At 42.1% G+C, this 15323-nt stretch overlaps 1 protein-coding gene across 1 annotated transcript in view; it reads right to left on the bottom strand.

Moving 5' to 3' along the window:
• The window catches only part of MYO16 (myosin XVI), a 437386-nt gene that overhangs the window by 270602 nt on the left and 151461 nt on the right, over positions 1-15323 (bottom strand). Inside the window, exons 5-7 of the mRNA XM_074378522.1 lie at positions 14952-15060; positions 8675-8799; positions 3790-3915 (exon numbers count right to left, since the gene is read on the bottom strand). Coding sequence (XP_074234623.1) covers positions 3790-3915; positions 8675-8799; positions 14952-15060 — 360 coding nt within the window. The remainder of the gene's footprint in view (positions 1-3789; positions 3916-8674; positions 8800-14951; positions 15061-15323) is intronic.

Below are 15323 nucleotides of genomic sequence, written 5' to 3'. Positions count from 1 at the left end.
TGAGAGAGATCACCCTCCGGGCAGTGGTCCTCATGGGTCTGCAACTTGACCGAGAAGGGAAAGAAAGCTCTGGGGGCGCGGCTCATGCAGAGTGTTTGAAGCTGCAGGTGTGAGATCCCCCACAGACTGTAAACACCGAGAAGACAGAGGACCCAGGACAGAACACTGAGCTCATCGATGTTTTGTGCTCAGAGGGATGGGGGAACCAGAGAGTGGTTTTATTTTTTTTCCAATGGAAGAAGAAATATCTAAAGAAAACAAAAAAGCTGAATAGATCTCAAGCCTTACGTACTTGGGTAAAATGTATTTGAGAATAAAAACAACTCGTTTGAGCATCGGGATATCTGGGTTGTGTGGCACAAGACACTTCTGAAGGAAAGATTTAGATTCTAGCATTTGTACCATTATTCTCTTTTGTTGTAGTATTGCCAATCCTATTATAAACACTAAAAATATGTACAGGGCTAGAAGCAAATTTTACTTTATGTACAATTCATAAAAATTGTAAAATCAGATGACTTACTGCTCACAGAACATACTCAGTTCTGTTTTAGACTAGAACAGGCATCTCTTCCTTTTCACTAGAGAAGTTATTACATTTATAAAGGCAAGTTTTAAAATATGTATGTCATCCCAGAATAATTGCCAATTATAAACATTGTTATAGATTATGCACTGCCTTCTCCATAAGGGTGTTTATATTTGTAAGACATTTATAAGAAAGTGAAATGCTATGAGTGTCTGTAAAAATGCCATTAGTTCCTCTAAAATGTTAGCATTTCTAAAGGCTTTTTTTTTCTCCTGAACTGAAATATATTTATTTACAGCAAACTTCTTTAGAGATTTATAAATCTCCCATGCGTATAAACTGATTTTCAAATCATAACCTGTTTCTAAAATATCATTTCCCCAAATGAATTTTAAGTGGTGTATTTATGGGTGAACAATTTTTAAAAATAATTCCAGACATCGTATGGTATTTTCTTGACAGAATAATCAAGATATAATTTACTCAAAATCCTCTATAACATAAATCAGTTGTTTGTTTCATCTAAATCAAGGGTGAATATTTCGGATTTGGTGTCATGGATTCTAGCAGAAAAAGCCTCACTCTACCTCTCCGTGTTAGAGCTTAATTTCTAGGTCTTGGCTGATGAATTTGTCCACTTGGTTCCTTCAGCTGTTCTGCTGGGAACCAGGACAGCACCATGGACCGCACAAATGAAGTCCCTGCTGTGCTGGAGCTTATGTTCTGGTGGGCACCCCTTTCCAGCAGGTTTAACGGAGCAAAATGGAAAAAGATGTATGATCTTCAGACTCTATCCTTGGTACTAAAATATTTAAGGATATAGAAAATAGGAAAGCAGAGGATAAAGGTGAGATTATTTTTTAAATCCGCCTCATTTGCACACTTTTAGCGGCCATTTCCACAAAGCTCTGTTGGACATCTGTCTGGGCAGACCCAGGAGCTGAGGCAATTGACCTGGACATGTGACCACTGATGTTCAACAGGCGTCTGATGCCGTCATCACTGTGTTCTTAACGAGCTTCTAGGCCAGGTAAAAACCCTCTTGTCACAGAGGCTGATGGCTCTCATTGATGCAAGACCCAAGGCCAGGCTCTGTGGAGGGAGAACCCGGGGCCTTGTGAGACGCACAGCCAGGGCTTGTGCGCGGAGCCAGGGAGGAGGCCGGGGGGCCCTCAGCACAAAGCTGGCGAAGTCACTGGGACGAGCAGAGTGAATACAGGTGTGCTGGTGTGGGAGGGGTGTCTGGGAAAGCAAGATGAATCATGCTGACATTATCTGATGACGATTTTAAAGCAGCCGTCATAGGAAGGCTTCAACAAGCAATTACAAATTCTCTTGAAACAAATGATAAAATAGAACCTCCTCAGACACAGCAGGTGTAAGAGTTGTTATGTAAGAAAGAGCCAGATGGAAACCACAGAACTGACAAATACCAGAGCAAGTAAAATACACTAAGTCATACGAAATGTTTCATTTGACCTGCAGGCAAGTAAAAACAAAAATCATACACTGGCTTCTGATAAAAATCAAATAATAGAAATAGTGACATATTTAATCCAAGTCATGTCTTTACAAAGTTTGTATTAAATCTAGTCCTATTCCCCAGAGTTTATTATCTCTGAAAGTGGTTAAAGGGAACCAACGTGTTGCTCTTGGAAAAGATGCCTGATCCAAAATCTACGTGTCCAGTCACTAAGGCAGAAACTTGGGCTAAATGACCCGTTCAGGTCTGGGTAGCGTCCCGCTACAGCTTACCGCCTGCCGGTTCGGCCCGTTCCAGGGGCAGTCTCCGACCAGAGCGGGCGCGTTCTGGCCAGTCGCTGATGACCGCTTCTTCAGCGCAGGCCTGCAGGTTGTGTCTGAGGAGTCAGTACTTGCTCATGTGTTTGCTTCTCAATTTCTTAATAACGACAAAACCCAGGGTACCCCGGGATGGTGCTGTGCTAGAAATGGGGCATCGTACTGGCGGTGTACTCGTGACCCCCAGTACTCCTGTGACCTAGTGAGACCTGGGACACCTGGACTCCTGAGGACAGAGACTTCAGCTACCTGCAGACTCGCCCCCTTACCCCAACCACTCACTCACACGCACACTCACCTTCTAGAAGCACAGCTGGGGGACTGCTAAGAGCCTGTTAAAAGTATTAACTGAATGAATGAATCTTTTTCTACAGGACATGTTGTCAAAGCAAACAATGTTCTTGTCAGTTTGGAAGACTTTCCCAAGCAATATGTTTTTCCTAAAATGCTTGAGATGCAAATGCTTTCAGTTTTTCCAACAATTGCACTATTCAAATTTTATGATAGGTATTTTGCATACTGGTTAGGATCTAAGGGATGTAGCTGACTATAAACTCAGAGGGTCTCACTGTTACCCCAAACTAATGTCTGGACAGCAATAGGTTTAGCTTAAGTCTCCATATACATGTAAAACTGAGTTCTATTTTATACTATTGCTACTAAGACTTTCTCTAAATCACATATTTTCATAAATTAATTTTACTATTATAAATTATTATGAGTACTGCTTGATCACATGCACCCAAATGAATTATTTAAAAGTTAAAATTTGCTTCTTCTTCATGGCATAATAGTAACCTAGTGAGAAATTAGCTCGTGCCACAGTAACTCAAGCTGTATTAGCTACAGCCAAGCATTAATTCAGAGAAATAACTCTGCTACCCACCCTTTATTCATTAAAATGAAATATAATTTATGGGTAAAATAAAATATAAAATATTAGTTTGTGTTACATCCACTGACTGTAGAAAAGAAACACAGTTATTACAGACTCAGGAAACTAGAAGTTTGTAAGGGCTACGTAATGTTAAGAAAATAGTATTAAGTCCATTCTCTAAAGAATGTTTATGTCTTGATTATTTCTCCAATGATTTTTTTTTTAATTTGGGGGGTAGGTAATTAGGTTTGTCTGTTTCTTTGTTTGAACGGAGGTACTGGGGATTGAGCCCAGGACCTCATGCAGGCTAAACACATGCTCCCTCACTGATTTATACTCCCCCCTTCTCCAGTGATTTTGACTATTATGCAGAGCTATGTGTCCTTCTAAAAGTAAATGTTTTCTTTCAACCATAAACATATTTGTTTAGTAAGAAGACTCCATTAAAAGTCAAATTACATTAGTGTTAGTTCAAATTAAATTAGTGTTAGTGCACGATTTGAAGAAAAAATCAAAAACTAAATATGAAATGACGCATTGACCATAAAATGATTTTTTAAAATAATTCAGGGCCTGATTTTACCTGGCCATACTTTGCTGCCAGGTGGAGCGGGGTCCAGTACTGATTGTCTACTATGTTGAGGTCTCCACCATGTTCCAGGAGAAGAGACACCACCTCCTTGTAGCCACTTGCACATGCCATGTGTAACTGCAACGGAGAGACACTCTGTCATTTACAGCAGTGACAGCAATACAGTTTATTCAGTGGCTTAAGGAGCCGTTTAAGAAAGTCCAGGATCTAAAATACAGAGACCTTTAAAAAAGAACATATACGTAATTTCATTTATTTGGTACAAATGGATGTCATCATTCTTTGAGAAAAAGGGGTGTGGGGTAATTGTTTACTATTTTCCTTCTGATTCTAACAATGGGCCCTTTTTCCTGTAATTCCTATTTCCCTCTCTAGTGCCGCATTCCTACTATAATCTGAATACTTTTCAAGACAAAATACATTTCAGTACTTTACCACTTCTTGTCCCAAAGTCACACATGTACTGACTGGCCCTGAAACTCCAGCACTGTATCTGGTGTTACAGGAAGGGACTCAAAGATGTAAATGACAACAGCAAGTGCCATCACTGAGATGCCTACGTATGCGTAAAGCAGACAGGAACGCTGGAAAGGATGCGTTAACGCTGACAGGCTTTCAAATGATTATGAAGTGATCATTTACAGTGATACTTACATGTTTATGTTTTGTGTATACTCTCAACTATATTAGAATAACAAATACATTCATCTAATTTAAGGCACAAACATTAAGAGATTAAGTTTCACATCAATCTTGCCACACTTTATTACACACAGAATTCATCTGATTAATATCCTAGCAAACAGCCCCGAGGATATATCTACATTCTCCAACTATAAATTAATCTGTCTGCATGTTTGCATGATTTTAAAAAATGAATAAAATATAACAAAATTAAAAATACACTAACAATTTCACTGTTCTGATGGTTGCTTTTGACATTCCAGCAATTTCTTTTTTTTTCAATTGAGGCACAGCTGGTGATGTATTTCTATGCACACGACATGTACACGCTGCTGTTTTGACAATGTTAGAGTCGTCATGTTCTTACTAGTGTAAAACTAATTTTACCTAAAGAGTTTGAATATTTTCCGTGTTCTAAGATGCTGTGATGACTCACTTTGAGAGCTCACCGTGTACTAACTAGACAGCAGGTTCAGGGACTTACATGTCTGGTTGGACCCATTTATCCTGTGATGTGGGCACTCTTCGTATTTCAGTTGTTTTCTTTTTTTAATTTTAATTTTTTACCACCTTTACTGTGGTGTGGTTCCCGTACAGTAAACTACACACGTCTTAGGTGCACAATCTGATGAATTCTGACAGAAATGCACACCCATGAAACCACCGCCACAATCGAGACAGGGTTAAAGGTGAAATGTTCAAACTCCCCAGTTATCCCTTCCCACCCCTCTTCCCCCCGGTAACCATAAGTTTGTTCTCTATGTCTGTGAGTCTGTTTCTGTTTTTTTGTATGTTCATATGTCCTATTTTTTAGATTCCACACATAAGTGATCTCACATGGTATTTTTCTTTCTCTTTCTGGCTTACTTCACTTAGAATGACGATCTCCAGGTCCATCCCTGTTGCTGCAAATGGCATTATCTTATTCTTTTTAAGGGCTGAGTAGTATTCCATTGTATAAATAAATATATATATACCACATCTTCTTTATCCAGTCATCTGTCAATGGACATTTGGGTTGTTTCCATGTCATGGCTACTGTTAAATAGCACTGCTATGAACACTGGGGTGCATGTATCTTCATATTTCAATTTAAAAGAGGGGGGAAATGATGGCTCAGAAAGTTGAAAAAATGAGAAAAAGTCACACCCAGAAAGTGATGGAGCCCAGGGTGAGCACTGAGGTCTGTCCCATCTCCTCACCAGCTGTTCTTCTGAATCCCCATTTCCCAGGAAAGCAGAGTGTACAGTCATACACACCTTCATAACTGCCCTGACAGAAGAAAACTCTGTAGGAAAAAATGAAAATCCACTTGGAGGAACAGCCACTCAGATACCTATGAGGGTCAGTCCAGATTTTTAACTTCTAACTTCAGATCTTTCCTAATCTTTATGCATACCAGAATGCTGACAGACGACTTCTCCTATCTCACTTCTGACTGAAGGGTGAAGAGAACAGACATCACTTCTCCAAGTGCGACCACAGATGCAAATCTGAAACAAGTTTCCCCGAACAGCTGAGACGACCTCTTCCTCAAGACTGAGGAGTAACAGGTCAAAATCAGAGATAAAATGAGACTGAAAATGTTGGCCAACTTTGCAGAGAACCACCAGTGATTTAGAAGTCCACCCCCCCCCCCAGGGTGCCTGCGTGGTGGAAGGAAGGCCTTACTAATTGCATATTCTATTGTTCATTATTTTATTGCATATTCTACAACAGGAAGGAAAACCAAGCTGAAAACCATCTTACTAGAAGTTCGTTCTTATTTTTTCATTGATAGCGTCCCCTTTTCTGCACACACAGTAGAGCAGCAGCCTGGGGCATGATGCTAATTTTGAGCCATGGCTGACATTCCAATTCGGGATAGAGAAATCAGCCTGTGGACAAGACTTCCTTATCACTGTCAGCACCAACCGGCAGGAACACACCACACACATGCTTCTTTCAGAAAGACAACTCCAGGAGTGGCAGTTATCACCACAATCGACTGACCAAGCTCAGACTCAAAGACCAATTCAGAATCAAAGAACCTGCCACTTGCTAAGTGCTGTGATCATCAAGGATGCACTTCCTGTTCATTGTGATTTCTTTGTAAAAAGCTCAAAGATGATCACCACAGGGCTTAGTCATTACAGAATAATCCTGTGCCACATTTACGTTCTCTGTCCAATAAAAAAAGGTCACAGGCAGCGTCAAAATTAAAGATGGTTGAAAATGATAGCAATTTATTGCTGTGTATTGATTCTTCCAATACCTTATCTTCTGAAGCATGTAGGTCCTTTTATTTAGCAGAGATTGAAGTATGTGAGCTGTTTTTATTTAGCTGCGATTTTTTTTTAATGAAGTTGTAAGATCTTTTGCCAAACAAAGAAACAGAGACCCTTTGGGTTTTTACTGCATTGGTTAATGTAGTTCATGTGTTAAGTGAACTGTTAATTAAATTGACCCCAGGCTCCCCTGAGGCTGTCCTGGATGAGAAGACCAGCCACTCTAGTTACTAAGCCCAGCAGCCTAGGCGCCATCTCAGCTGGATTTCTTTGCTAGGTAATCGTCACACTCCCTTCCCTTGGCTCCTGCAACATCTCATTCTCTTGGTTTTCCTCCTACCTGGGGAGTTCCTCTTCCCCTCTCATCTCTGGATCTTTACCTTTTCCTAATCTCCATGGCTCAGTCCCAAATCCTCTTTCCTTCTGTATCAAGTCAGTGATTTCAAGGTCGAGGGCTTAAACTTCGTGTAACAATCACACCACACCCGGCCCTGCCCCAGGGCCTTTGCACTCACCACCGTGAAGGCTGGAATGCTCCTCCTTCACACGTGCAGTGAGTGCAGTCGTCTTTCACATCATCACTCAGAACTCTCCTTGTCAGTGAGATCCTTCCTGTCCACCCCAAAAGGTCAGCAGTACACCCAGCATGGCCCTGCCTAGTTTTGTTTTCCTTCTTGGCAGTTATCACTATTAATACCATATACACTTAGCTCATTCATATTGTATATTACATGTCTCCCCCAGTGAAATGTGAGCCCATGACCAAAGAACTGCTATGGTTTTGTTCACAAGATGTGGTCAATAAATATTTCCTCAATAAATTAGGAAATCATGTGTGTGAAACTTTTGAAAATTGTAAAGCACTATGGAATTTAAAGAATCTTTTATTCATTAAAAAAGTTTTTAAAAAACCCATTAACCAAAAAAAATTTAGTTAGAATATTTTTCCACTTAAATGTGTTATTTTTCAATTAACTCTGAACATTAACAATTAACATTAACATTAACATTAACAATTAACTTTAAACTCTTTTCTTATAGCTGAGAGTTCCATTTTTGATAGCCTTCTGAAATTTACACTCCCGAGGCCAGAATCAACATCTAGGAAGGCAGTTCTAGCTGGAAGTCTCAAAGCACTTAATTTGCATGTAATAAATCTACAAAGGTATTGGGTCTCACAAAACCCTCATCCACTTAGTTGAGGTGCTATCCTCACCTACTGTCTTCCTGTGGAAGAAACGGAATCACTTCTCTGAAATTGGTTCCAACCGCTTCTTTGTATCTCATGCTGAAAAGCTGCCCTCGCTTACTGCCCTGGGACTTTATACATTTATTTCCACCATTATTACTTTTAACCCCGCATGGCCGATCCAGGCAATTTTTATGGCTCAGTGGGAACAAATGTTCTTATTTTGAGGATGAGACATTATACATACATTAAAATTAATCCAAATTTAATTGTTATGTATTTGATTTACTGCAACTGCGCCTGACAGCAATAAAAGAGTGATGAGAGGCGTTTGCGTGAATTTAGAGATTGATTCATCAGAGTGTCCCACAGTTTCTTTTGCTTAAAATTAAAATGAAAACATCCTCCTGTAAGTTCCATCTCAAAAATCACATTGACAAAATAATGGATAACATTATTCTGAATTTGTAGGAAAAACAGACATAGAAAGAAGGCTTAAAGAGAATACACCCCAGATAAACATTGGTTTTCTCTGCTTGGTAGCATAAGCGATTTGCATTTTCCTCTTTGCATATTAATGTGATTTGCAGGATTTCTGTGATGAATATGTATTACTTTTATGATCAGAAAAATTTTAAAAATTATTTAGAAGTTAATTACATCCAATTCTGTGCTTTAGAAATCCACGCACATTCTCAACGAAAGCGGCATTTCCTACAGGAGTGCAGTAACTCACCAGTGTCACGCCATCATCGTTTTTCTCGTTAACATTTCCTCCGCACGATAAGAAGTGTTTGACGTCTGTTAACATACTCATTGGTCTCTGAAGCTTCATCTGACGCAGTGAGGTCAGATCCACTCCTGGGGGAAGAAAGAGACTTTCAAACAGAATATCGAGTTGCTTCTCAGCTGCTGGGGGTAAAAATTTCATTTTATCTTATATTTTTCAACTTGTTTCTCTTTGAAGCCCCTCTTTCACTTTGAATTCTCACTCAAAGCATCTATAATTGCTTCTCTTGGCACACAGTCTTTTTCCCAGCTAGAGTCTTGAATAATTTTCCTCTTATTACATCCCAAAGATGTGACAGGATGCCTTCGACACAGCAGGCTCTCAGTGGATACCTGTTCAGTATAAACCATCAGCACACACTGCCCAAAGTATAGTGAAGTGCTTGCACTGAACTGAAATGAGTGGTAAAGATGTGCTTTTGTTCCCTATGATATTTTGGTCAAAACGGTTGCTCCAAAAAAGCAATGTACTGTCCTGGAATAAAAAAAAAAAAAAAATGTAGTGGGAAAATGGGGAAAGTCTGAATAAAGGCTGTAGTTTAGTTAATAATATTGTGACAATGTTCACTTCTTCACTTGGACTCATGGACCATGGCTGTGCTCATTTTTGGTGTCTGGGGACATGGGGTCAAGGGTCTCTGGGAACTCTCTGTGCCATTTTTGCTACTTTCTCGTCTATCTAAAGTGTTTCCAAAATATTTTTAAAGGATGCTCCAATCGACCATTTCATGACTACTGATGTTAAGAAGGAGACGTAAACTCAAACTGAGTGAAGACTTAATCACCTGGCTTCACTCAGGTAGGGTGATTTATGCACAGAAGGCTCAGGTCTGCCCACCTCCTGTCTGTACGTCTGTCTAGTACGTACTACAATCTGAGCTCTCACGGAAGTGTCATCTCCACGGTAGCTTCTCTCTCTGCATTGATGCAACCCCTGTTCCTAGCTCTGGTTCCTGGACGTAACAGGTGCTTACTAAGGGGAAATAAGCCACCTCATTCCAAGTGACACTAACAGGAACAGTGATACGGGGGGGATGAAGATGACGATGAGATGACATCTGCATCTCAGCAAGTGTTTGCTCGGAACCAGCCACACTTCTGAGCACTTTTTATCTCTTATCTAATTGAATGTTTAAAAATGACAAAAACAAACTTATTCACAAAACAGAAAGAAACTCACAGACATAGAAAGTAAACTTATGGTTACTGGGGGAAACTGGGGAGGGAGCGATAAATTGGGACTGGCAGATACAAACTACTATGTGCAGAAGAAATCAACAACAGGGTCCTACTGCAGAGCACAGGGAACTACATTCAGTGTTTGGTAGCGACCTGTAATGAAACAGAATACGTGCATGTACATGTATGTGTGTGTGCAGGTGTAACACATGCTGTACTACGCTGTGCACCAGAAACTAACACGGCATGATAAATCAACTACAGTCCAATTAAAAAATGAGGAAAATTGAGTGACTGAAAAAAAGAACAGGGCGCAAAGATGAAAGACGTAAATTAAAACAGGGATAGGTGTCACTCATTGCAGACACAGTCACAGCACAAGATACTATGGGAAAACAACCTACTTCTGGTCACTGTTGTGAAGGGGTCGGAGTGGAATATTATGACATTGTTTCCCATTATTGTGAAACTTAATGTTGAACCGAATATAATACCCAATAAGATGTGACTTTTAGATTTTTGTTATATATTCAGGAAAAAAGCACAAGTCGATTGTTGGTAACACAATAGAATGGAAATTTCCTCTCTTCTTGGTCAAACAGATTTCTGAAGCCGCTCCTGGGAACAGACCACGATGGCTACAGTCTACCTCGTGGTGGGTAAGGGCCAGTCCCCTCTTTAATAAAAGAAGTTATGTTTTATTTTCATACTGCTTTCTGAGAAAAACATATTCTGTATAAATTTATTATTTTGACAGGAATTTAGTGATTTTTAAAAACTTAGGACATAAGAAACAAATCATATCTCTGAAATACACAAGTTATCACATGTTCTACTAATTACTATTGTCTGATTGTATTTGATTATATCAAGATACTTGTGCAAAATTGAAACTACATTAATACTTCAAGTCAATCTGAACCCCTACCTTAACCTTCCTTACCTCTACCTCTTAAGGTAATGCTGTTTTGTAACAATTCAACTTTTCCTTTACTCCCGTTATCCGTCCTGTACTGGGGGTACAGACAGTCTTATCATTAGCTATGGCAATGGCCCATCCCATGATTTCACCGCAGGATTCTCTAAGCTCCTAGAATTGCATCTAACCCCAATTTTTGTCTCCACAGTAAGCTTCCTAAGAGATCCAAGACCTGAAGAAAGCAAAAGACTTAAGCAAGCAAATAAAAAAAGTTATTCGAGCAAAAAGAAATAAACCAGTTTAAGCCAAAAGGATACTAGAACCTTCTATCAAATTCCTTCCTCAACCCTGACCACAGACATGATATGGGACTGTCCTGGGCAAACTGGGTCACTGCCACCCTCACAATGGGTGACTCAGAAGGACTGGTGCAGGGACAGCATTTTGAACGAACTTTGTTAAGCAAGAGAAATATACAAAGTCACTTGTGGACACCAGGGAGTCCGCTGAAAAATGCACTGGGAGGGCTAAGTCTGGGGGCAAGAAGACCAGTTTCCAAGGCCGCTCCAAGATAGAAAGGCCAGGGCTTTACCTGCGGCAGTGAGAGCGTGACTGGTGAGACACGTGAACATAGCAGAGGGATGTAAGGAAACAAAATCTGCAAGATTTGGCGGCAATTCAGTGTGGGGTTGAGGGGAAGGGGGATGTTCAGATCCTTGAGATCCTGGATGTGGGTGAATGGAATAGAGAGAGTAGGAAAGCACCAGAAGGTCTCTGCTGGACGTGTTATTTCAGCTTGTCTGACACCCAAGGCAAAGACATGTAATCCAACTGCACACACAAGACTGGCGGTCGTGAGAGCCACGTAAGCTGAAGGAGCACCCTTGGGAGCAGCAGGTGCGAACAACACAAGGAGGAGGGGAGATGAGCCGGGAACGGTGTGTGGGGTGATGAAGGGAGGTTCCCAAGGACAAAGCCCGAGGGTGACCCACGTCGTGGCTTCTGGGTGGACAAGCAGCGCATCCAGGGGAGAGTAAGAGGAGCAGGAGGACGACGGAAAGAACACCACGGTGAGACCTTCCAGAGGAGAGTGTGGTCGAGGGCATCGAATGCCCCAGAGAGAAGGGGAGACACAGGAGAGCAGACACGCGGCGGCAGTCACTTTGGGGACGTGCGGATCGGCAGGGGCGAACGCTGAACCTCCCCGGGCTCAGTGGAGGAGATTGGAAACTCAGAAGAACTGACATGAGCATCTTTGTCTCAAAGGGTGGACTTGAAAGGAAGGGGAAAGGCACTGGGCGACGATATACACAGAGCAAAGAAGAAAGGTTCGGTTTTATTTCTTTTTTAGGGACTTGAAAAAATACACCGATGTGCGTCTCCCATGGGGAGCTCCTGCCCTGGACCTCGGGCTCTCCTGGCCACGCTGGCTTTCCCTGCAGGCCCACTTTAGAGGCATTTGCTGTCCTTGAACAGCAGCTGGCCTGCCTTGCCCTGGAGACCTCACAGGCATCCAACGCCCCATGGGAACAACCCGGCGGCCTGGTCTTCCAGCCCGGGGAGCTCGGCAGCGGGCCGAGGCTCCCTGCTGTGCCGGCTGCACCGCGCACGGCGGCGGTGACGGTGCAGTTAGAGCCTGTGACCAGCGACTTTCCACGTCATCGACCTGCTCACGACCTGGCCTGCCTCCTGCCTCCTGCCGCCTGCACCCTGAGGTGACAGCTAGATAAGGACTCCGATTCGAAACTGTACGGTGCAGAGTGAAAATTCAAAGACTGCCGCCTACTTAGAAGAACGCAGTGAACCGATAATAGTACAAATGCGCATCTTGGAAGATTGGACGTCTCTAAGGATGTCAGCCCATGCTGTTGCCGCGGAGGACTCTAAAGGTGCACCCCAAGGGGGACAGAGAATAAATGAAATTCGACAGTATTTACTGGAACCGCGGCAGCTGCTGAGATAAACGGGAGGGACGCGGGCAGAAGTGGAAGCAGATTGTGAATGAGCTGAGGGAGGAGCAGATGGGTGGAAGGCAGAGGCCATGGCAGCAGCAGTGACAAATGGAAAACAGAATTAAAAATTTACGAGATATTCAATTGAATTTGTTCCAGCAAACATGTATTTCACAAACCGACTGTGACAGCCATCGTCGTGACAGATTTTCTCCTAAACATTCAGAGTCAGAATCTCCCCTTCATTTTTTCCCCTTAATCGTTTTTAACTCAGCCTCTCAAAGGAATACACTTATTTTTCTTGACATGCAGGAATACTGCTTTGGCCAATCCTCAGTTTTCTTATCGGACAAAATCCTGCGATGTGTTGGAAAGGTTTATAAATAAAGTTTATTCTTTTGCAAATAAAGATACCTAATTTTAGCTTCCAGAGAGAGTTATTACTACAGCCATTAGAAATTGGGAGTTTGGGATTGGCAGATACAAATGACTATACACAGAATAAACAACACTGTCCTACTACAGAGCACAGGATCTATATTCAATTCCTTGTAATAACCTAGAAGGAAAAAAAATGTATATATTTATATATCTGAATGACTATGCTGGACACCAGAAACTAACAGAATGTTGTAAATCAACAGTACTTCAGTTAAAAAAAAGAAATTCAGGACAGTAAGAGCTGGAAAGCATCACACAGAGCTGGCGCAGCTGAACCATGGACAGCCAGGCTCTCCATGCAGCTTCAGAGCTGGGCACTCCAAGCTAAGTTTTGTTGTTATTTTTGCCCTTTTTTTGGGGGGGGGGTAATCAGGTTTATTTCTGTGTTTTTTATTGGAGGTGCTGGGGACTGAAGCCGGGACCTTGTGCATGCTAAGCACACGCTCTACCACTGAGCTCTACCCTCCCCACCTCCCAGGTAAGTTTTGCAAAGGTCCAAATGATGAACTTCCAGCAGCGGAATGTGCTTGGCTTTAAGCCTGTGCCCTGGGGAGCAGTGGAGTCTGCCTCCAGCAAGTCACAGGTGACAAGGTGTGAGAAAACGCCCAGTCCCTCCTGTCGGAGAAGGAGGGAGGGAGATGAGGCGGGAACCGGTGGCCCCGCCGCACAGCCTGCGGTCCCGCCGAGACTCGGTGACCTTCGGTAGCACAGCTCAGCTCACATCTTCTCCACGGACAATAACTAGCTTCACTCACCTTGCTTTCAGAATTAATAAGACAATCCTTTTAAGGAGCTCATGGCTGCTAAGTACTAATTATTATTATTTTAAGCCATCCTCAGAAGAACCTTTGCTAAAGCACTCTCGGGGAGGCGCAGAGCACCCGGAACAGTGACACAGATGTGCGGGCTTGGTGCAGAGGCAGGAGGGCAGAGTCACAGGCGCGGCTGTGAGAGGCGCGGCTCTTACAGACGTTCAACTTCTTCTGTGGCCAAAGGCCATACTTGAAGGCACTGGAATTTCTTTGTTGTTATTTATATCTCAATCACAGATGGAAAAAAAAAAAAAAGACAGGGCATACATCTTGAGTTTAACACTGTATGGGACTCAGGGTTTCAAATACCTCCCTCTTCAGTGATGCTGGACTTACTCATGAAATTATACACTCGGTCTGTGCAATTAAACATTCTTTGTCACTGAATACATCTGGGGCCTCAGTCTCATCCTTTCAGGCTGGCACCATGATCATGGGGACTTCTTCTGACAAGGTTTGAGTGTCCCCAAGAGCGGATGCTGGGATGCTGTGTGAACTGCCCTTGACTTAGCCCTCACTTACCTGCAAGTGATCCCTAAGAGACCCGAGGCGCCTAAGGGAATATACACATCACGTGACCTTGTGCTCATTAACCCAAAGTTCAACTGTGCTGGTTCACTTCCCTTCGCCTCCCAGTGGAGAACAGATTATAATTACAAACCCGGTCCTGCTAATTACAGACCTTGGATGCTTGTTAAAATGTTCCCTCACTGTTGGTCTCTAGATTTCTGCTGGCTTGCAGAATCACACTGACTAAAGCAGCGATGAAATGCTGCATAAATAAGACCTCATTTCACATAAGCTAGGGAAAGGACGTCCGTCTGAAGTCATGGAAGCACACCGAAAAAAACAGACACACTGATAATTCTACTATTTATCTCTTCATCTGTCTTTCTACGATTTCTCAAAGCGCCAGCCTACCATTTTCATCCAGGTAGGTCAACAGGATGGAGCTGGATTCTGTCCCTTCCGAGGCGTAATCCAGTGGGATATTTCCATTGACGTCCTGGAGAAGGACATTGGCTCCAGCCTGTAAGTGAAAAAGACCACATTTAACATTACATATACGCTGTTAACACAGAGAGCAGACCAAAACTTTCATTTCAATCTTCTTCAGGAAACAGACCCAGAGAAGTTTGCATTAGATACAGCTGGCAAAAATCACATAAGAAACGGGCTTTTTTTTTTTTTCAGTTAGGCAGATTTTTAGCTTTTTTTTCTGTTTTATTATTATTATTATTGAAGTATAGTTACAATGTGTCAAATTCTGGTGTACAGCATCATGTCCCAGTC

The sequence above is a fragment of the Camelus bactrianus genome, chromosome 14, assembly GCF_048773025.1.
Source record: "Camelus bactrianus isolate YW-2024 breed Bactrian camel chromosome 14, ASM4877302v1, whole genome shotgun sequence".
Classification (NCBI taxonomy): Eukaryota; Metazoa; Chordata; class Mammalia; order Artiodactyla; family Camelidae; genus Camelus; species Camelus bactrianus.
Note: the sequence above shows the minus strand (reverse complement) of the source record. Positions and strands in the feature narration are given on the sequence as shown.